At 40.6% G+C, this 20,003-nt stretch overlaps 1 protein-coding gene across 1 annotated transcript in view; it reads left to right on the forward strand.

Annotated features, from left to right (window-relative positions):
- ttll5 (tubulin tyrosine ligase-like family, member 5) overlaps positions 1-20,003 on the forward strand; it is a 58,315-nt gene that overhangs the window by 31,295 nt on the left and 7,017 nt on the right. Inside the window, exons 18-27 of the mRNA XM_030794244.1 lie at positions 92-243; positions 383-650; positions 2,331-2,448; positions 3,409-3,555; positions 3,803-3,897; positions 4,126-4,220; positions 4,631-5,410; positions 5,699-5,886; positions 10,067-10,188; positions 18,214-18,406. Coding sequence (XP_030650104.1) covers positions 92-243; positions 383-650; positions 2,331-2,448; positions 3,409-3,555; positions 3,803-3,897; positions 4,126-4,220; positions 4,631-5,410; positions 5,699-5,886; positions 10,067-10,188; positions 18,214-18,406 — 2,158 coding nt within the window. The remainder of the gene's footprint in view (positions 1-91; positions 244-382; positions 651-2,330; positions 2,449-3,408; positions 3,556-3,802; positions 3,898-4,125; positions 4,221-4,630; positions 5,411-5,698; positions 5,887-10,066; positions 10,189-18,213; positions 18,407-20,003) is intronic.

The following is a 20,003-nucleotide window of genomic DNA, read 5'->3' on the forward strand; positions in this document are numbered from 1 at the left end:
CATAAATGTGCAAACCATGCTGAATCTGTTATTTTAAGTCTGTGATGTCACCACAGTATCACCCCCTCATCATCTGTTGTTCTGTTCATAGGAAGAAACAGAAAGGTAATGTACCTTTGGAGGTGGAAAGTATCCAAAGTTGCCATGTCATACAGTATGAGAGGAAATTGCTAACTCTGGAGGCACGGAGGCGAAGACAGAGACACCGGGCCGAACATGCAGGAATTAGAAGAAAGAAACCAGGTTTTGCTTTTCTCAGATTTGCTCCACGTCATCTTTCACTCAGCTACACATTACTGAAAAGTGATGAACAGAAAACAGTTGAATGTACTCGTGCAGAGATAACAGAGCAACTTTAGAACGCTAAAATATCTGTGTCCAGGTAAAGGACCTAAGACATCTTCCCCAGACTGTAGTGAGGATGATGAGGGACATGAGGAAGATGAGGAGCAAAGGCCAGAGGAAGAGGAATTTCGGAAGAGACCGTCTGAATCATACTCATGTCATACAGCAACCGTGGCACAGAGTGGCACTACCACAACCTCTGTCAAAATGCTCCAGAAAGAAGCGCCACCAACAGACAGTCCTGCCAAAATCACCAAATCCAAAGTCAACTTGCTTCACATTCTTCAGCAGGGCTGGGATCTCAGGTCAGTTTGGATAAAACAAACAAGACTTTTAAAAGGCAAATGTTCTGGGAGAGCCAAAGTTCGCATTTTACTGTTGTATTTTGAACTAGTTTTAAGTGTTAACAGTGCGTTTACTTTGGCGGAAGGTTATGATGGACGGTTAACTGTGATCTCAGTTACCATTGTTTGTGCAGTTTTTTTGTGCTACCTTGCACCAACATTATCTAACTGTGTGTCTTATTTTTGGTAAATATTCGCTGGTGTTTGCCTCGTTGAATGCATTTCAGGAATCTACTTCTATTTTGGCAGTTCTTCCACGTTTCCACTGACTACCTTTCCTTCCCCTTTCACCCCTACCCTTCTGAAAATAGAAGGTGAGCATGTTTAAGGAAAAACAAATGGCTTGGAGAAAATGAGGCCAAGAAAGCATACATACTAGGTTCTCATATGTATAAACACACACACACACACACACACACACACACACACTGACTACAAATCTCTTCTTGAAGACCCCATTTCAGAACCTTTTGAGAGAAACTCTTTTCTCAGAGTGAGAAGGCCAAAAAACCTCAGGGGAGAAAAAAAGTAATAAAACCCTCTGGCATGGCCGCTGTGTCCCTTTTATTCAAAGCCTCAGGATGTTCTCACCTCTTCTTTTAGCATGACTCCTCCGTGTCTACCTCATTCACACAGGAAGTGGATCCCTCCTCTGCCAGCAGATCCCTGCATGTCAGCCTTGAGCTCCATGTAGAGTTGCTGGCTGCAATTGGCCACTTAATTGCTGGAGTCAGATTGTCTTTCCTTTGTTTAACATTCTGCAGAAGTCCTGGAAAGACTTGAAATACATTCCTCCTCCATTTTGTTATGCAAGAGTTCTACAAAAAAAATCTTTAAACCCTTTTTTTCCCCCTGCAGTGACATTAATGAATACTGCATACTCCTGTCGAAAGTGTAACAAAGACACCAGTCTCCCCTTGACTTCTAAAAGTGCGTCTGAAATTGTAATTTGAGTGGAGAACTATAATGACAAGTCTAGGTTTGTAGAAATTCCTCTGTGCTTGCCAGGGCTGAGTCGGAACCTGGGCAATTAGAGTACAGTGTATCATTGTTTGTATTTGACAGCTTTTTCCAAAACATTTACATTGCGTTGTAAGAGCACTACCAGTCCCAACTTCAACGAGGACATCAAAACAGTCCATCAGTCTTTGCCAGAATATACCAGATTGAGATGAACAAACACATTTGCGTTTGTTTTGTATGTGGACTGGCATATGCTTGTGTTTGCTACATTTCTCATGCTATATGCCATGCTCAACAGTATGAAAAGTGAGAGTATGTATCCCTGCTGAAGTGTTTGAAGTCCCTGAAGGTGTGGTCTACATTTGTTCCTGTTTGGTGGAAAGACTTTTTGAAATGTTATTTTTTATTTTCATTTTCACTGAAGTTTTAGTTTAGTTACTCTATTTAGGTTTATAGGCATGTGTTTTTGCGAGAATGTGTGTGTCTTACTTTATTTACCGTCACTTTTTATGTTTCATTTGTCTTTCCTAGCACATTTTTACTTTTACAAACTTGTAAGTTTTTCCTTTTCTCCCACATTTTCTCTCCTTCCTGCACCTCTGTCTTTCATGTCCTCCTCAATCATCTCTCTCTTCCTCTCCCTCCCTCTCTCCCTCCCACTCTCACTTTCATCTGCAGTAAAGTGCAGGCACGAATGGCTTTTTCCTCCTACCTGCACCGGGTCCAGATGAGACTGCTTACAGAGAGCAGAACAAACAGTAGCTCAGCCTGGCCGGAGAAGGACAGCGCCCAAATGGTAATAGAGGCTTTTTAAAGACATTCAAATGGGATAATTTTTTTAGGTTTTAAATACAGAAATATTTTTGATATTTGCTAACAGTGTGTTTATAGGAAACCAGACCATTACAACAAAGACATGCAGTTTACTCATGCTCCCATAAGGTAGAGATATGGATGGGAAAAAGACAGAAAAAGCTATTGATACACATTAGTTCCTCCAGGAGAATAGTTTCAAGTAAAGGGAAAATTATTGGAAGATGATTGGTCTTAAGGCTATGAAGATGTCTGTTGTTCAGTTTAAATGTTAACAGATTTCACTAATGCCAACATGCCTCACAGTGGAACAAAAAAGGAACTCTCCACTCCCACACAATTTTTTTTTGGTTTTCCGTTTTTTTCCGTTTATCAACTGTGGTTACGTTTACTGGTATAAGATGTGCTGCAAGTGTATAAAACTGCAAAATACATTTTGTGGTCACAACAGTGGGAAAATGACATGGCATTGCTGTTGCATCAGCATTGTTCCCATTGGAATGTTTTTCCCTGCTACAGAGAAATGAATCAGCGTCATTCACTAGGCATATGGGAAAAATGAATCATGACAGGTTGGCCTTCTGTGATGTGATATGTCCAAAGTGATAGAATATCTTCACGTAATAGTTATACATTTTGCCAGGGTCAGTTTGATGGATGTAACACTACAGGAAAAAAGCCTAACTTCTGTAAACACAGATAAATTGTTTTACCTGCAGGAAGGTGGAAAGTCTACCTTTTCTGTGCTAAAAAATGTGCCTTTCCTTCTTCACCTTTGTCTTCCCTGTTTCTACAGAAATTCTCCGTGTGAAACGTGGAGTATTTCTAGCATAGAGGATCTAAGAAGGATTTTAGGCTGACAGCTAGAGTCCTCAGCATATCTATTTGTTTTAGACTTGAAATACGAGGATCCATAGTCTCTGTCTCTCTTATCCTTGTGTAGGAGTTAGTTATCCGTTTCCTGAAGCGAGCTGCAGGTAATCTTCATCAGGACATGAGGGTAGGGGTGCCCAACAGTGAGCTGCCCTTGTGTGACCGTCGGCGCATTCTGTCCCACCAACTGGGAGAATTCATCCACTACTACAACAAGGTTATTTTTCAGATGTATCCCCCACATATGTAATAACTTGCTTATAAATGCCTTTATAAATTAATTTAGCAATTTTTAAAAGGTGTGCAAAAAAAGACCTTGCAATTACTTGAGTTAATGTTTTATCTGACATTATCATTGCGTAGATTGTGCTTTATTCGCGGTGTTGAGTTTTGTGAGGAATTGGTCAGTAGATGCGTTTTCTGAGTCGTGCTCAACTTGATTTGTTTCAATAACTGTCATTAAGGAGACAGAGCAAATGGTGAAGAAACTAGACAGGTTTAAAGAGGAGGATCGATGCATCAACCCAAATGTGTTTCAGGAGTTTATCTTGGAGGCCAGGTCAGTATGCATTTCTCTTTCTCTTTCTCTTTCTCTTTCTCTTTCTCTTTCTCTTTCTCTTTCTCTTGTCTGTCAGTCTAGCATTAAATATTTTTGTTTGCTCACTGTCTTTGCTATCACTTTTCCTTTGTAAATGTCCCATCACTGATTTTGTAATTTTAGTGGTTTTAGGTCATGTGATCTGTCTTCTTTTTGTTATATCCTGGTTTATTCTTTTCCCTCTTAAAGTGAGATTGATTTAGAAGAGGTCCTCACATTTTACACCCATAAAAACAAGTCAGCCAGTGTATTTCTGGGGACCAAATGTTGGAGCACCGAAACAGGTAACAGCAGTCATTGCAACAAAGACACCAGAGAAACAATTAACCTTCTAAATAGAAATAGTGACTGGAGCAATCTTTATTTTTGGTTATACTGTAGCTGGCTACCACAGGAATGCACTATTAAATACAATTAATTGATGCAGTTGCTGAAAATGCTTGCCTGATTATTAATTTTAAACTGTTTATCAACAATAAAAATCAGTAACTCAGGCAGGGCTATGTGCAGAACGCTTGGGAGGTCTTCTTGGAGATATTCCAGAGTTAGACAATTATAAATAGATAATTTGTGTCTATCAGTATGAAAGTGGTTAGGGTCGAGTTAGAGATCAAGGCTAAATGGTTCTGCATAATTTGAAAATGTAATAACTGTGGCGTTGCGTTTGCTAATAAAAAAACATGGTTTATTTTAGCTCCTTCAACAACCAAGGAGATGTCTAGCGCCTCTGATTCCTCTCCAATCAGCAAGACACAGAATGAAGACACCCGTATTGCTGCAGCTGAAATGGTTGACCACAAAATTTGTACAACCAAAAGTGCTGACAGTAAATGTATTACCTCACCCCGAGAAGGTAAAAGACACAACCAGCCTCTAAATGGAGATGTGAAAAGCCATGAAGTTCAAAATGGAGACTGTAAACCAACCAAAATCCAAAGTAATAGCAAAATCCAAAGTAATAGCAAAACTAAAACTGGAGAACTGAAAATCAACAAAATCCAGTCACCAGCTGTCAAAGTCAGTGGTGAGATACAGCCAGGATTCCACAAAGGTGTCAAAGCCCAACCTGGAGTCCTGGGCTCCCAGCATACCTCTCTTTACCCTGCAGCCTTAGACTGTGAACACATCCATCTACAGCACTGTGCTCCTTCATGCATAACTGAAAGCCAGTCATTGCTCCAACCTCCACCTTATCCTCACCCTCCTCCTCATCCGCTTTCTGAACGGCAAAACAAACTAGACTCCTCCTTGTCATCGTCATCCACAAATGTCCCAGTGGGTCCACGTGTTATATGGACTTCTACCCATCCTGCCAGTGCAACGATGCCACCTGTTTCTGAGTCTCAACAGCGGACTCAGGCCTCCCGTTTAATGCTGGCAACCACCAATGCATCATCTGTGCTAACGTCATCTGTTCCAAGCGCCGTGCATATCTACAGCCAGAGACTGTCTCGCCCCACCTCTGCAGGTCAAGGTAGTTTAATCCCTTGTAAATAACAGCTATGTACAGTGGGAATAAGGAGGTACATTTTAAAAAGGTTATTTTTAGAACCAAGGGGGAGTTAACAATAAATGCAGAGCTTCACAGTTCCAAAGACAGGTCTCTCTAGATAAGAAAGATCCTTTTATATGTACTACGACTCATTGCCAGTGACATTATACCTCCTCAAATTATGATGTTAAAATAGCCATTTTTTTGGCTTTTTGAATCAAGTTTTTCCTCCATTTCATCACTTGTTTTTCTTCTTTTCCTCTCCTGCAGTAATCCGTAAAAACAGTCCGGTTAAATCACGGCCCGGTTCTGCTGGAGTGCCTAAGGAACTGGACTCTCTATCAGCCCAGGCCCAGTCTAACCAGAAGGCTATAGTATCTGCCCTGCAGAAGCTGGTGGAGAAACAGGCAGCTCACCAGTACAACACCTCCAGTCACATAAGCCTTCTCACACAGCATGTGAGTGCCCTTGAAATCTGTGTCTCCCAGCTCCCCTAACCCTGCAGACTTAATAGGAATCACACTGAGTTCAGTCTGAGCACCTGATGGTAGAATCAGGTGTCTTAATGCAAGGCTAGAATGAAACTCTGCTGGGAACTGGGTAGGGCTAATTTTCTAAGCTAATTTTCTAATAAATACAGACTGACTTTCAAATGAATATAGATGATCTCTCGTGTAAGGTTCTGGGTGCTATGCTACAGTCTCATTAGGTGGGCACACAGTTCTGGCACTGGATTCTGTAAGTTTCAGTTTGTTTAGTATTCAGCGTTGATAAGCTGGATGGTCTTAGGTTTCCAAAGCTGTCACCATGTATTTGCCTGTGACCTAATCAAACTGGTGGAGGGTATCATTTTGCATATGACATATATGACTTATGATTGGGACCGTGACTTGACTTGAGACATCTGCCGCTAGTCTTCTGAAAATGTACGTATGACTTGTTTCCACTGCTTTGCAAGGGGCAAAGAGTTCACTGGTTGTCCTGCCGTTGCTCACTACGGCCCAGTCTTTACAGTGTTGACAGAGTAATGTCCTGTGCCACAGTGCTGAAGTGCCGTGTGCAGTCTGCCTGAACACTGGCCACTGACAAGCTCCCTGCCTGGGTCTGGAGACAGAGGATTTGAGCGTTTGGGTAGGCTGCTCAGAGTCTGAGGCTGGTAGAATTTGAGGCAGGTCTATAGCTTGGTGTGCGGTCTCATTATCTGATGCTCCTCTGGGGAGGTGCTTTGGGCTGATATTTAACAGGCAGGCAGATTTTGTGCTGGTAATTGATGCTTATAAATACAAGAATGTGGCAAATTGGCACTAAATCTTAGGGAGGAATAAGAGAAGTGTTTGTGCTACCTCTCTCATTTTCTCTCATTCATTCTATTGATGTAGTTTTTATTTTTTTTTTTTTTGCTGTTTTCAGTTGGAAGCTAGTTGCTTGTACTCCCTCGCTCATTTTCCCTCTCATTCTCCCTACTCTTTTCTTTTTTGTGATGGCACTAGACCACACAGACAGTGTGTTTTATGGCTCCCCCCGATCTACTGTATACTGTTACACTGAAAGGTGTTGGCTCTGTTTCCCATGGAGAGTTCATTCTAGTCATGGCAGAGGCTTTCTCCCCAACTTGAAGTCCTGTGGTTTGAACAGACACAAGAACAAATTAATCGTCTGCATTCTTTTTGCTCCTGGAATGAAATCAAACATCTTGGATTCCTTATAGAATGTTTTATAAACAGCAGTTCTTATGTTCAGTGTACAAGATACATTTTCCCCGAGGGTAGCGAAAGTCTGCGGATGCTTCAATGCAATTTCAATGCATGTGTTTCCTTTGCAGTTCTTGGTGAACTGTTTGAAAATTGGATAAATGGTCACTGATGCTTAATGGATGAATGTAAACAACACCAGATTTACATCGTTTGCACTGTCCAGGCTTGACATGAATTCATGTATCATCCTGCTGAATGAAAGCTCATGTCCTTTGGATGTTTCTGGTTGTAAAACGGCATTGCGCCAGCCCATCAGTGTGTTTTTCCTTTAGCCATATTAAACACCTCATTCAAGTAATTTCTGTCTCAATTAGAGATATTGAAAGTGTGCCAAAGATACTGGATGTTTGGACAGACAGGCTTGGCTGTGGTTATAAGCATTTCACATAAGTGATTCCTGTCTCAGCAGTGTTTTTCACCTCCTCTATGAAAAGAATGTGTAACAGAGAACCTCAGGTGCAGGGCATTGTGGTAGTTGGAGACAGTCACATCACTGCTATTCTAATTCATGTTATGTTCATGAGGATAAACTATATATGAATATAGCCTAGTGTTTGACAGTGGTATAAAACATTGGGGTACAGTGTTTGATATAAATGGTGAAGGACACACTTTTTGATATATATGCTCAGTAACAATCAAATATACTGAATTAATTTGTTGACTACAATTGTCAAAATTCAGCTTGCGTTTTTAATAAATTACTAATTGAGTACAATTGATAATGTCATCTTTGACTGTTAATAGTAGATGAATACTTCTATTACTGCCACTCCTGATAATAATTATAATAATAATAATAATAATAATAATAGTAATAGTAATAACGAGCAGTAGCAGTAGAAATTATGAGGGTAGCAATAGCAGCAGCAGTGTTGGTAGTAGTGGTGTCAATAGTAGCTGTAGTTGTGTTACTAGTGGTATATGTAGTGGTAGTTGTAGAAAATCAAGGAGATGCCACAGGATGCCACTTCAAAGCCATCCCTGGGAAGGTATGATCTGTATGAGAGAATGTAATAGTTTTTAGTGATGAGTCGACAGGGAAGAGAACATAATCAAAGCCCTCGTTCCCCTGAAGAACTAGAGAACTGAAGAGGCGGTTTGGGTCCCTTTTGTCCATGGATAGGAGGTCAAGGGTAATATGATAGCCATGGTGAAATAGCTCTTCAGCTTCAACACAGATCATTATCACATATGCATAGTGTTCCCTCAAAAGACTAAGATACTGATTTTCCCTCCAAGACAGCTTAATACAGTCACGTAAAGAAAACAGTTTCTTTCACTATTTTTTGCACTCCTTCTTTCTTTTCTTTCACTATCTCCTCTAAAACAAAGCAGGGCAGTGTGCCTGAAGCAAACTGTAAAGTGGACATTTTAATAAATGGGTCTTGTACACTCATATTTTAACTCAAGAATGTTTAGCCATGTACATGTGGAAGTAGAACAAGTTCAAAGGTTCTTGATTCGAATGGCAGCAGAACTGAATGTAGGTTAGTGTTTGTACAGTTTCTTGGAAGCAGTGGGAAAAAGGATACAGCTTTACTCAGCCATCTCACACCCCCACCCCGCTTTTTAACATTTATATAAATAGCTAAAAATAGGGCAAACTGACGTCATTAGGCTGCTATGCCATCAGAGTTTTGAAGCCCCCATCTTTGATATCTATTGACAGAGAGTGGAGCATCCAGAGCAAATTTCTGTACGGTTAGAAAATAAACTTCTTACTTTGAGGCCTTGGGAAGTTTTCAGGGCCTGACTGTGCTCTGTCAGACTGTGCATTAATTTAAACACCTGTCATTAAAGAATGTTTGACATTTCCCTCTCTCTGGCATGACCACCAGACAAACAAGCTGTCCACCTGCCCAGAAACCCAGCTTAGAACGCTGGGAAAATAAACAGGCCTGTCAGTTCAAAAGGGAGAGAGAGAGATGGGTCTGAAAAGAGCCTCAATGTCGGTCCAACTCTACAGAAAACAGCACACCCACAAGAGGAGGTCACAGTCATAAGACTGGAGCTGTTTTTATTGAGTTTTTAATCCATCTACTGTTTCTCTATCAACTCTGCCTGTTTTACATTTTCACTCCATCTTTTTTTTCCCTCTCTTTCCTCTGTACTGGTCCAATTGCTTTTCTCGACCCCTGTGTTTGTTTATGTGTGCTACTGATTAGAGCAGGAAAGATAGACAGAGGGAAAATACTGTGTATAATTACAGTCTCCTTCCTGGGCGATCTGTGTAATTCTTAATTTCCACTTTATTTGTTCTTAATAATGGCTGTTGGGTAAACCCCCTGCTTTTTGCTGAAAAAATCTCGAAATTACTGCAGGCTAGACAGGCAGACACTGCCAGATCCTCGCCCCACCAATACTCTCTTGTTCTCTTTCTGTCTGTGTCTCGTTCTCTTCTCTTCGTCTTCATGGATGTGTTTGTGGTGAAAATGGATTGTGTGTGTTTACAGCGTGTCTTTTATTATCACGTACGACTTGCTGTGTGTGTTTTCCTCTTTTAATCACTAATTATAACATTCTGGTTGTAACAAGCTGTGAGCCCAGATTTCTGAAGCTGTGGTTTTGTTTCTTCTTGTGATGGAGTGATAATGTGGTGTATAAATGAACAGTGTCAAGCCATTCCTTTAGAAACTGATCATGTCTATTTGTCAGGTCATGCTGCCGACATGGTGTTATAAGTTGATAAGTTGTTTTACCTCTACAAAGTTAAGGCAAAGAAAGATTCGAGCGAGAGTTTACACTTCACTGCATGTAATCACACGATGCTTCATCTGAAATCATATGATTTGTTTAACTGTTTTACTTTTGTTGCTGTTTATTTACAATTTATATTTACAAGTTACTAATTTATAATCGAATCATTTTTGTTTTACTCCAGTTGACCAATCTGAATTTGACCAATGGCATTCTAAGCAGAGGGGGTCTGTCTCTGAACCGAGGGGTCCAGCATGGAAGAGATAAACCAAGTCAGTCTGATACAGACCCCGCTACCGCCAAGGGGTAAGTTTTATACACATACACACAAACACACACACATGATCATACACTTGGATGATACTTACTAGGTCTAAACGTAATGCTCAGTGAAGGTATTCAGAGTCTCCACTTAGACATCCTTTCATTCTACCAGAGCAACAGAAAGTTTGAGTTTTAGAGTCACTTTTCAGGTCTCATCCTCTGTACTGTATTCTACTGTGAATTGTATTTTCTACTTTTTACCCCATAGAACTAAGTAACTGAACATTGGGAGAGGGGGGAAACATTTGACTAAACATTTCATCATTTCATTAAAGCTTCTTCTGTGCCTATGTTTTTCTTGAGTCTGTTGACTACAGTTGTCATGTTGTGTCCCTGTAGCCTTGTCTTTCATGACAGAGATACAAAAAGAGAGCATTTTAAGGCAAATATCCTCCAACTGCATCCTCTACTACTTTTTCGCCCTACCTCCCTTTTTCTGCTTGGTCCTCGATGCCCCCAAGCCCCTTCCATCTTGTCTGTGTTAATGAGAGCCTTGTCTCTTTAGAATTACACAAAAACCTCTCCTTACTTCCAAAGCGCAATTTATCGTGGCTGACTTAAAGTGCTTCATTGAGGGGCGAATTAACATTCTGTCGGCTTTTTCACTGTAATCATCTTTGGACAATTTTATAGGTGCTTAGTTTGTGTTGGCCAAATCGGTCACAGGCAATAAAACTTAAAGGCCAGTTTAATGGTCTCTGAAGAATCTTTAAAGAGAGCTGGAAGTCAGTGTTTGGGTGGAAAAGAAGGCATTTAAGTTGAGGGACTTGTAGACTTGTAATAAAATTCATTATCACCCCTACAATTTAAGCAGTTTTATTTGATCTTTAAAAAGCTTGCATTATTTCAGTAGGTTCTTACTAAGAGTAAGCATTGCATATCTGTGTGTGGTGGTGTAGAAGACATCTTTCTGGCCCGGATTTAGGCATCTAGGCAGTAGGCAATGTAATGTAATTGCTCTCCCATCTATATAGTTAATTATAGCCCTCTCCTACACGATCACAATCATTTCCTGCTGACAGAGATAATTGCAGAGTTAAACATGTAAGTCTCTGACAGTACACGACTGTCAGAAACTTGATAGTTGATAGATGATAGTTACTCCAGTGCATCCACTGCTGTTGTTGGCAGTCAGAGGGTTAAGTTATGTGGATTTTCCTTTATTTTTGTAGTGATATGTGAGTGACAATGTCTCAGACACTTTGGCCCTCATCTCCTTCTCTATGTTTTTCTAGTCCAACCCTTCCTTATGTATGGAACTGTCATGGAATTCCTGGAATGTCTGGCTTTTTCCCCTTTTTAAAACCTTTTTATTTCCTCCAAAAATAAATACAATTTTATGACAATTTATTTCTGGGGTTTTTTTTCCTCCTATAATTGTGCAGTGATGCCTACAGAAATAATGGTATTTTATTTTCCCTCTCTTCTCTATCTCTTTCTTATCTTTTTGATGTGTCATCTTGTAAGCTTAAATTGTGGAGTTGAATTCCAGTTCACATGAGGGCTGTTTCCGTTGCTTTGACCGGAAACTGACAAAAATAAAACAGCAGTGATTTGGTCGATTTCTGTCCTTGGCTTTTTTGCCACCGTTAAGATTAGTGAGTAATTAATTGCAATGCTGTCAGTGATAAAGAGTAAGGAAATTAAGGATTTTCCTGGACCGTCATACCGAGAAAAGTTTGGCAACAGATCTTTTTATCTGTTAGAACGTTTTCTTAAAAAAGTATTTATAACTTTTGTTTTGATGTATCTGAGCACAACCCAACTGGAGATCATCCTTCACTGTGTATTTAACGAATCATAGCAAGCCAAGCGTGCACATTATTTTAATGAAGTATTGGAATGCTTTTTTGACTAAATGTTATTTATTGAGTGTAAGATTCCCTGAACTGCTTCATTCCACCTCATCCCCCACCCCACCACAAAGACTGGCAATGTGCGCCGAACACATTGAAGCTGTTAAGCGGCTTCTTTAAGGCTCCATGGGGGTGCTTGAGGTGAGTGGAGTGAAATGTGATTGCTTTCATAGAGGAGTGGAGCTCTTTGAAGTTCTCCTCACTAAGACTGGCCAGGTTTGCTGCATCAGCAATTTCAAAACCTGTCTTTCTCCCCCTCCTCTTCACTCTTCAAATTACCTCCTTTCTGTTTAGCTCTAAAGCTCTTTCTTTAAGCTGAGACGGTGCCTGATTCAATGAACTGTCACCTCACAGTCATTTAGTATGCATTGACATGACTTATTGACAGGAGGCAGTAACCATGTGCGTTGATGATTTTTGGAAAACTGTCAATCTCATCTGGGACTGACTCTGGGACTGATCTCTACCAGTAATGGCCAATAGTGCAAAGAATGACCAGGATGGAGTGTCAACGTTGCATCACCAGAGTTCCCCTGTGCGTGTTCAGTGAGCCATGTTAATGGCAGTTCTGTCCTAAGTCTGTGAAATATTTTGGTAATTTTGTCTGGAAGGAGGCTCGGGCAGCTCCCCTCTCTCTTGGCTTAGGTAAAGATTAATTTCCAGTAAGTTATTGGGTACTTCTCTCAAACTGTAATAATAGACGTGGGTTCGGATTGTGATGGAATGTCATAATTATTGGATATTTAGGTTTTGGAGTATGTCACGGCAGGAGGAATTTTGAAGCCCAGCTGAGAGGAGAATGCAGAGTTTGACTGTCTGCTTTACCTTGGCTCCTTTTACTAACTGCATTTCTCTCTTCAGTGGATTGTCTTTCATCTTGATAACCATGAAACCAACAGACTTTGCTCTGTGATGGTTTGCTGTCTTCCCTCTGCATTGTTACCATGGGGTGTCGTCATAACTGTTTATTTATTTATTTTTCAATTAGAGTATGATATATCAGGCAGAGTTAGAGGAAATTCTAAGAAATGGTATGAAATGATAGTTTGTCATATCTTTATATTCCCATTAATGGTGAACTTTTTTTTATGTATCTAATCTGACCTGTATGTATCCTAGTGTGGGGCATGTGGTTATGGAGGGTTTTTTCTTTTTAATTTTTATACAGTTTTGGTATCATTCACCATATGAAGTTGAGAATGTTCTTTACACAAATAGATTTCCACATATTTATTCAAAGAACCCCTCACCCCAAACCGTTTCACTCAACTGAAATGCCAAATCTCCTCATCACTTACAGCAGAGGAGAACATATTTTAAGTTTAGAGACTCTGTCAACTCTAACATCTATTTATGATTGTATGCTGCTCATAACCTGATATTATTATCTTCTGAAATCTGACCTTGAATTTGAAAGTAATCCATGGCTTATGGCTGTCTGTCTATGTATCCATCCTCAGATCTTTTGAAACCCCTCAAATATTACAGATGGAGAAAACATGAGGTGTACTTTTCTGTAAAAAAGTCATTGGAGGCCAGACAGTGTCTGATGTCTTCCTTTTAATAAAATGATAAAAAAAAAAAGCTTTCATTCACCTTAATTGGACCCATATGGAGAGGAGGACACAGGGCATCCCTGTTGGGTTTAGTCAGTGAGAAATTCCACTCTAAGATAACAGTACTGTGTTAATGATTTGACAGTGCTGGGGCTGTGCAACAGGAGCAGGGGTGGAATTAAATTCCCTTTGCCCTAGTTATAACACACACACACACACACCACCCTAGCACGCACATTCATTGAGTCTTGTCTTTCTTGGTCATCCCCAACAAGTAGGGTGATGACTGAATTGCATTCTTTCAGCACAGAGGAGGTGTATCCACAGGCTCTTTGGTCTCATATGCCTGTGATCAGCATGGTCTCCCTGCTTTGTCCTGACCCCCAGGCTCCCCTCACTGTCTCTCTCAAGTATCTCTGACTCATCTACTGTCAACAGTTCATGTTTGGTGCTCTGTTACTCTCTGTGGTCTGGCTTCTCTGATCTGGAGAGAGAGAGAGACAAAAGAACACACCATTAATTGTTTGGGTTGTGAGTTTGTCATTGTCGATCATTGTAGCAACTTCAGAGACAGTCTACAGGGCACATGGAGCTAGCTCCAAATGTAGACACCCCAGAGCGGAGGTCGTTTTCTCACATTTAGCACTCTCAGCTGGATGAAAACTTCACATATGCGCAGCCAGTCATGGTTTTATTCATAAAATACATATCAGCATATGGCAGAGAAAGCTGGCCAATAAGAGCCCAGCTAGACTGAACTTACAGGTCTTACATGTCAGTCCTCTACAGTTACTTTGATGGGAAGTCCAGGCGTAGCTGTTTAAACTCTTTCTGTGTTATTTACTGTGTTTGGAACTAACTGTCCAGGATGCTGGGGTCCCTCATGTGGAACTTTTGTGGTAAATGAACCTGCATATTGACATATGGCGCAGCTCAAAAGCACATGTATGGAGAAATTTGCAGAGTTGGAATGAATAAAGATCAAATAGATTCTTTCAATGATAAGACCTAAACGCACGACACGGATATACATGAAACCTGTTTTAGAGTCATGTTCTCCTTATTTATTTTCAGCGCGGGTTCACTCAGCGGTCTGTCTGTGAGCAGCAGTGAGGTAGATCGTTCGAGAAGCCCTGGGTCTCCCGTTGTTTCTGCTGTAATCATACCATTAACAGATATGAGAAATGCATGGGCGTATGGTTCTTTCACATGAGCTTTGCGATCCCTCGTGTCTTTGTTTGGCCATGTAATACAGTGAGAGCTGTGTTTTTTTTTTCTCATGGAGGGCCTACTGCACAGGAACTGCCTTTCCTTCTGCTGTTTGCATTGTTATACAGGATTAATTGAATTCTAAATTTAGACCTTATCTTGACTGTGTTCTAAAATTATTTAAACAGATTGTTGTATTTCAGCTCTGATAATGTTTTCTTTAACTCAGACCGTGTACGCAAATGTATTATATGTTGGACGAATTTCCAGCCATTTTTTTTTTCTTTCTTTATTTGACCCCTTGGGGCTTTCCCTCTGTCTCTGTCTGTCTCGTGCTCACTGTCAACCTTTTTCTCTGTCTCTTTCCCAGTCTTTCTGTCATCCTTTATCTATTTCTTTGTCTCTGTCTTTCTTTCTCTCCCCCTCTCTTCCTCACAGATACGCTCGCACAGACTCTCTCTCTCTCTCTCTCTCTCTCTCTCTCTCTTTCTCTGTCTTTCTCTTTCTCTCTCTCTCTCTCTTTGCTCTGTATGCTTGGATTGCTCTTTAAACATGACTTTAAGACATGTTGGCTGAGGGGCCTCTGTGCCCGGTCTGTTCACAGCCTGTCCATTGAGCCTGTGCACAGAGGCCTGGTCTGACGCCCTGTAGCTTTAGAGGTGGACAAAAAGCCAAAAGACTGGCATAATCTTGGCTCTAGTGAAAGCTAATCCAGTTAGTAACACACAGAGCCACTCAAAGATTTGCTTTTTTGGGCACCTCATCTGTGACGACGATGGAACGCGACAAGTTGTGAGCAAAGCAGTAAGAGGCTGTGTTTTTGTTGCGGCTGGTGCTTGCCGCAAATCCACACGCCACTCTGACTCTTAAATGGCAGTGCTTTGACAGAGACAGGCTGCAGAGGAGAGGTGGGGTTCACAGCACTGGCCTTTAACTTAGTTGCAGTTTAGTCCGGAGAGTCAGTGAGAGAATAGAGTGATAGTTTGAGTCAGTGTTTGTGAACACTGGAACTGCCAGACCTTTCGCAATACCTCTTAGTGCCAAACATTATTCAAAGGTGTCACAACTAGTTCATGCCTCTACTATGTTTTTGGGAGCCTAAATAGATGCCTCAAGGATACTTTGCTTTACTACACAAATGGCAAAATTTTCCTGTGTTTGTCTTCTAACATAAACACCGCGTTTCAGTTGTTATTTTTCTTTTGGAAGCCTGATGGCAAAAACATCTAATAGTGCAGAACACCATATAATAGATACTAAAGTGTACAAACCGCGGATGAGTAGAAGTAAATATATGAATGTAAAAGTGCAAATCTCGATACATTGGGAAAAACCATTTAGCTGCGAGAAAATGAGACATTTATTTATGTATGTTAATGAGAAAATAAAGGAAAAAGAGTTCAGAGAGCACTTTTCCACATCATCCTCTTTCCCCGACGCTGGAATCATCATTTTTAACAGCCCGCACTGGGATCATCATTTTTAATTTTAAAGCGGATATCTTACTCTGCGTCATGTGCCAGCTTATCCAGTATCTTTGTTATGTTGGATTGATACGCTTGGCACGTCTGACCACTGTGTGGTGTCGTCGTGTTATAGAATGATTATGAAGCACATGTTTCCTTTGAGGAGAACTTTATACCAGTGCCATCTTTACAAAATAAAATGATTCGCCCTCACCCAGAATGATTTGTTCATAATGTTGACAAAGCACAATTCAGTTCAAAATATTTGTGAAACAAGTGGAGGTATAGCAGTTTATGTGTGAATGATGAAAAGTTTTTGATTAGTCTGAGGAGGAGATATAGCACAGTTCATGTTTAACTACCTAAGTAAGTTGGTATAGTTGACAATGGGGTACTTGCTGTTGATAGCCCTCAAACTTTTTTCTATCACTATTTTTTTTATATAAAAACTATGTAGATATCTAAAGTACAAATATTTTAGAAATCAGTAAAAGGATGAGAATGAATCAGGGAATTTAATTATTCAAACACAAAATCAACAATGCTATTGGGCATTGGCTTAGACGTTTTTGTATCAAAATAGATTTTAATAGGATGTGAACGGCTGATCATAATTACATATGGGAAAAATGATTTACACAGTCAAAAGTGTTCTCTGTAGCCATAGGGTAAAACATTATGCTTCCATTTTTATATTTATATTACAGTCCATTTTAAATATGTTAGTGCGTGCATAGTGACATATCCCTTTTATTGCTCTCTCTCATAACAGTTTCTTTGTTCCAAATGCAAGCTCTCAGAGGACTGTGACACACATACCCAGAGAAATTACAAACAGAGAATCGGCCCTGCCTAACTATTCCAGGCAACTGTATGTTTTTAGTGGGGATTTTGTGATGAGTAACCTGCCAGATGCAGTGCATTCAGCCGTCAGGTCCTGAGAGCAGTGCTTTAACGTTGCAGGACTCTCTGCATGTTTGCCAGGCTCCCTCTCTTGCGAGAACTACCTGTTTTGCACTGGTTCATACGTTTCAATTTGGTAAACTCAAGCTGTCACGCACTTGTACAACCAATGTCCTGTGACTGATCTTGTATCTCCTACTTATTTCTGTCCTTTTGTTCTCTAAAGTGGACTAACCAGCTTAACCTTATATGCGGATGAACTGGTGCCCACTCAAGAGGGATGGATTCCCCTTTTCCAGTCTCCCCTTTTCTCAGTTTCCCCTCAAGGCCTCTTCATAACACGGCCAAAGGGAATTTTTCTCTTGCCACTGCCTCCAGGCATGGTGCTCTATACAGTTACATTGTGACTGTGTCTATTGTAAAAAAAAAAAAAAAAGATCATACAAATTGAATTGAACTGAGCTGAATTCGTCAGTCACATTGTAGACATTTGCAGGAAGTACGAAATGGAGTTTCTTTGTTAGCTCTCTGTGTTTTTGATTGCAATGTCACAAGATGTGTTATTTACCAACAATGTATACTATTCAGGATTGCTCCAGTTTAAATCCTATTCATTAGCACATACTTGCAGTTTTTAAAATATCCTCCTATAAGAATTGTATCATCCTAATATAATAGGAAACACATGTTAGTAAAGAAAAGTAGTCCATAGTAGTAAAGCCCACTGTGGCTACTGCGTGCTACTGTGTAACTTCAGTTTAAAGTTGACCTTGATTTGACCACAGAATGTGTAGGCAAACGCAAAGTACTTTCTGTCTGACCCCCCCCCCCCCTTTTTTTTTTTTTTTAACAACCCACAGTTATGAAACTGCAACCAAGTCAAAGCTGTGTTTGTGATTATGCTGTATATTTCCTTTAATGAGAGAGTTTTTTCCATAATTATCCATATTTTCCAGTTTTCCATACTTCTTCCACTCAGTATCTCTCCTTTTCCTTCTCTTCCTCCTGCCATCCCAGATCTGCGTCTGATGACAAGAGTGTCCATGACCGAGAGGTCCAAAACGCATATAACCTGATCAGCGGTGTGTTTCCTCAGCCCAGCTACCAGCCCTCCACAGGCAGTTACCAGCTTCAGTTTGCAATCCAGCAGCTGCGGCAGCAGAAACTCCAGTCCAAACAGCTGCTGGACCAGAGCCGCAGTCGACACAGGGTGAGGCTCACACACTTGCGTCAAAATCAAACATTTTTTAAATCCCCCTCTTCTCACTGTCAGGGTCATGAGTTTATGTCAGTATAAAGAGACAACAATTGGTTAAGTAGCATGATTCAAGATATCCATCATGAATTTAGCTTTCCAGCAACATGAAACATGTCCTGTCAGTGCCAATAATCTGATTCTGTGGCCTTGTTATGGTGGACATGAAACCTGATTTCAGTCATTGTAAGGGGTTGCTGTAAGAATGGCCTTTATGGTTTCACCTCATATAGATATCCAGTTCTTCTGCTGTGAGGGTACTCATACTGTTGGCCTATGCCGTATGGCTCAAAATATTAGTACAGTTTTGTCAGCAGCTACTTCACAAAATGAGTCTTATCAAGAGTGCACACATGGATTCACTTTTGTAGATACCACCACTTATATTGGCAGAAATTGCCTAGCTTTTGTATCTTTGAATGTATTGAGGAGTGGGATTCAGCTGAGTGTGTTCTATTTACACGTTGTCTTTTTCTCCCAAACCCGAGGGTTTATAGATGTTTCCCTTGCACAATCCGCCTGCTCTGTTTCAGTTCGCATAAGTTTTGTAATTCATTTATTTTACTTTGGAAATGCAGTTGAACTGACATCACCGCTCTCTGTCAAGCCCCATCTTAATTAATATGATCGAGGGGGGGCTTGTTTTTCTTGGTCAAGCTGTATGGGATTACCCAATGGTTTGTGTGAAAGTCATCTTGCCTCAACCTTTGTTGTCTGGAGGTCTCCTCCCTGGTGCACTGATTTTTAAGGCATTGGATCCATGACTGCAGAATCGCCGTGAACTCTCTAGAAGAATCCGTGTGGAAAGCACAAGAGAGTTTTGCCTCCTCTGATTGCCTGATTACCATTCTAGATTACAGGAAATAGTCAATGGCAATGGTGGCAATGAACATTTGTCAGTATCCCACAATAATTAGGCTTTCATTGTAGAATGAACAGGGTCTGCTTTTCTCCTCATCAGGCAAATGGCGCATCACATATGTCTATCTGTTTATCCATGTAGATTGTTTTTGTATGTGTGTGTTTGCATTTGTGTGTGTCTGTGTGTGTGTGTGGCGAGAAGGTGGTATTGTAGCCGAGTTGAAACACAACTAGTTGATACTCCCTGAGCTCTCCAGATTTCACCCCTGCTCTTCTCTTTCTTTCTCTCTGTTTGACCAAACGCTTATTCATCAAACCACAGAGCACTGTTCTGTAATGCGTTCTCCAGAATAGAATGGGCCTGTTATTTCTCTCCCCCCATCACCAATGTTGTTTAAAAGAGTGTGTTTTCATTGGCCTCACCCCGACAGACATTTACACATAAAGAGTCATTTAAACATTTTAACCATGAGCTCACTCCACTACTACCTGCAAAAGTCCCCTCTCTCTAATGCTGTATTACTAATAACCAGTGTGTTGTTACTTCGTCCATCAACCTGGCCAATAAAATAACAGAGATGGAAGACAGGGATAAGTCTGTTAGCAATGACCCTAAAATGAGTGAATTTAGAGCTACCAGATTAAGACTGTCTTGTGAGATTGATTCTCATTGTATCTTATTTGTACCTGT

The sequence above is a fragment of the Chanos chanos genome, chromosome 1, assembly GCF_902362185.1.
Source record: "Chanos chanos chromosome 1, fChaCha1.1, whole genome shotgun sequence".
In the NCBI taxonomy this organism is placed as follows: Eukaryota; Metazoa; Chordata; class Actinopteri; order Gonorynchiformes; family Chanidae; genus Chanos; species Chanos chanos.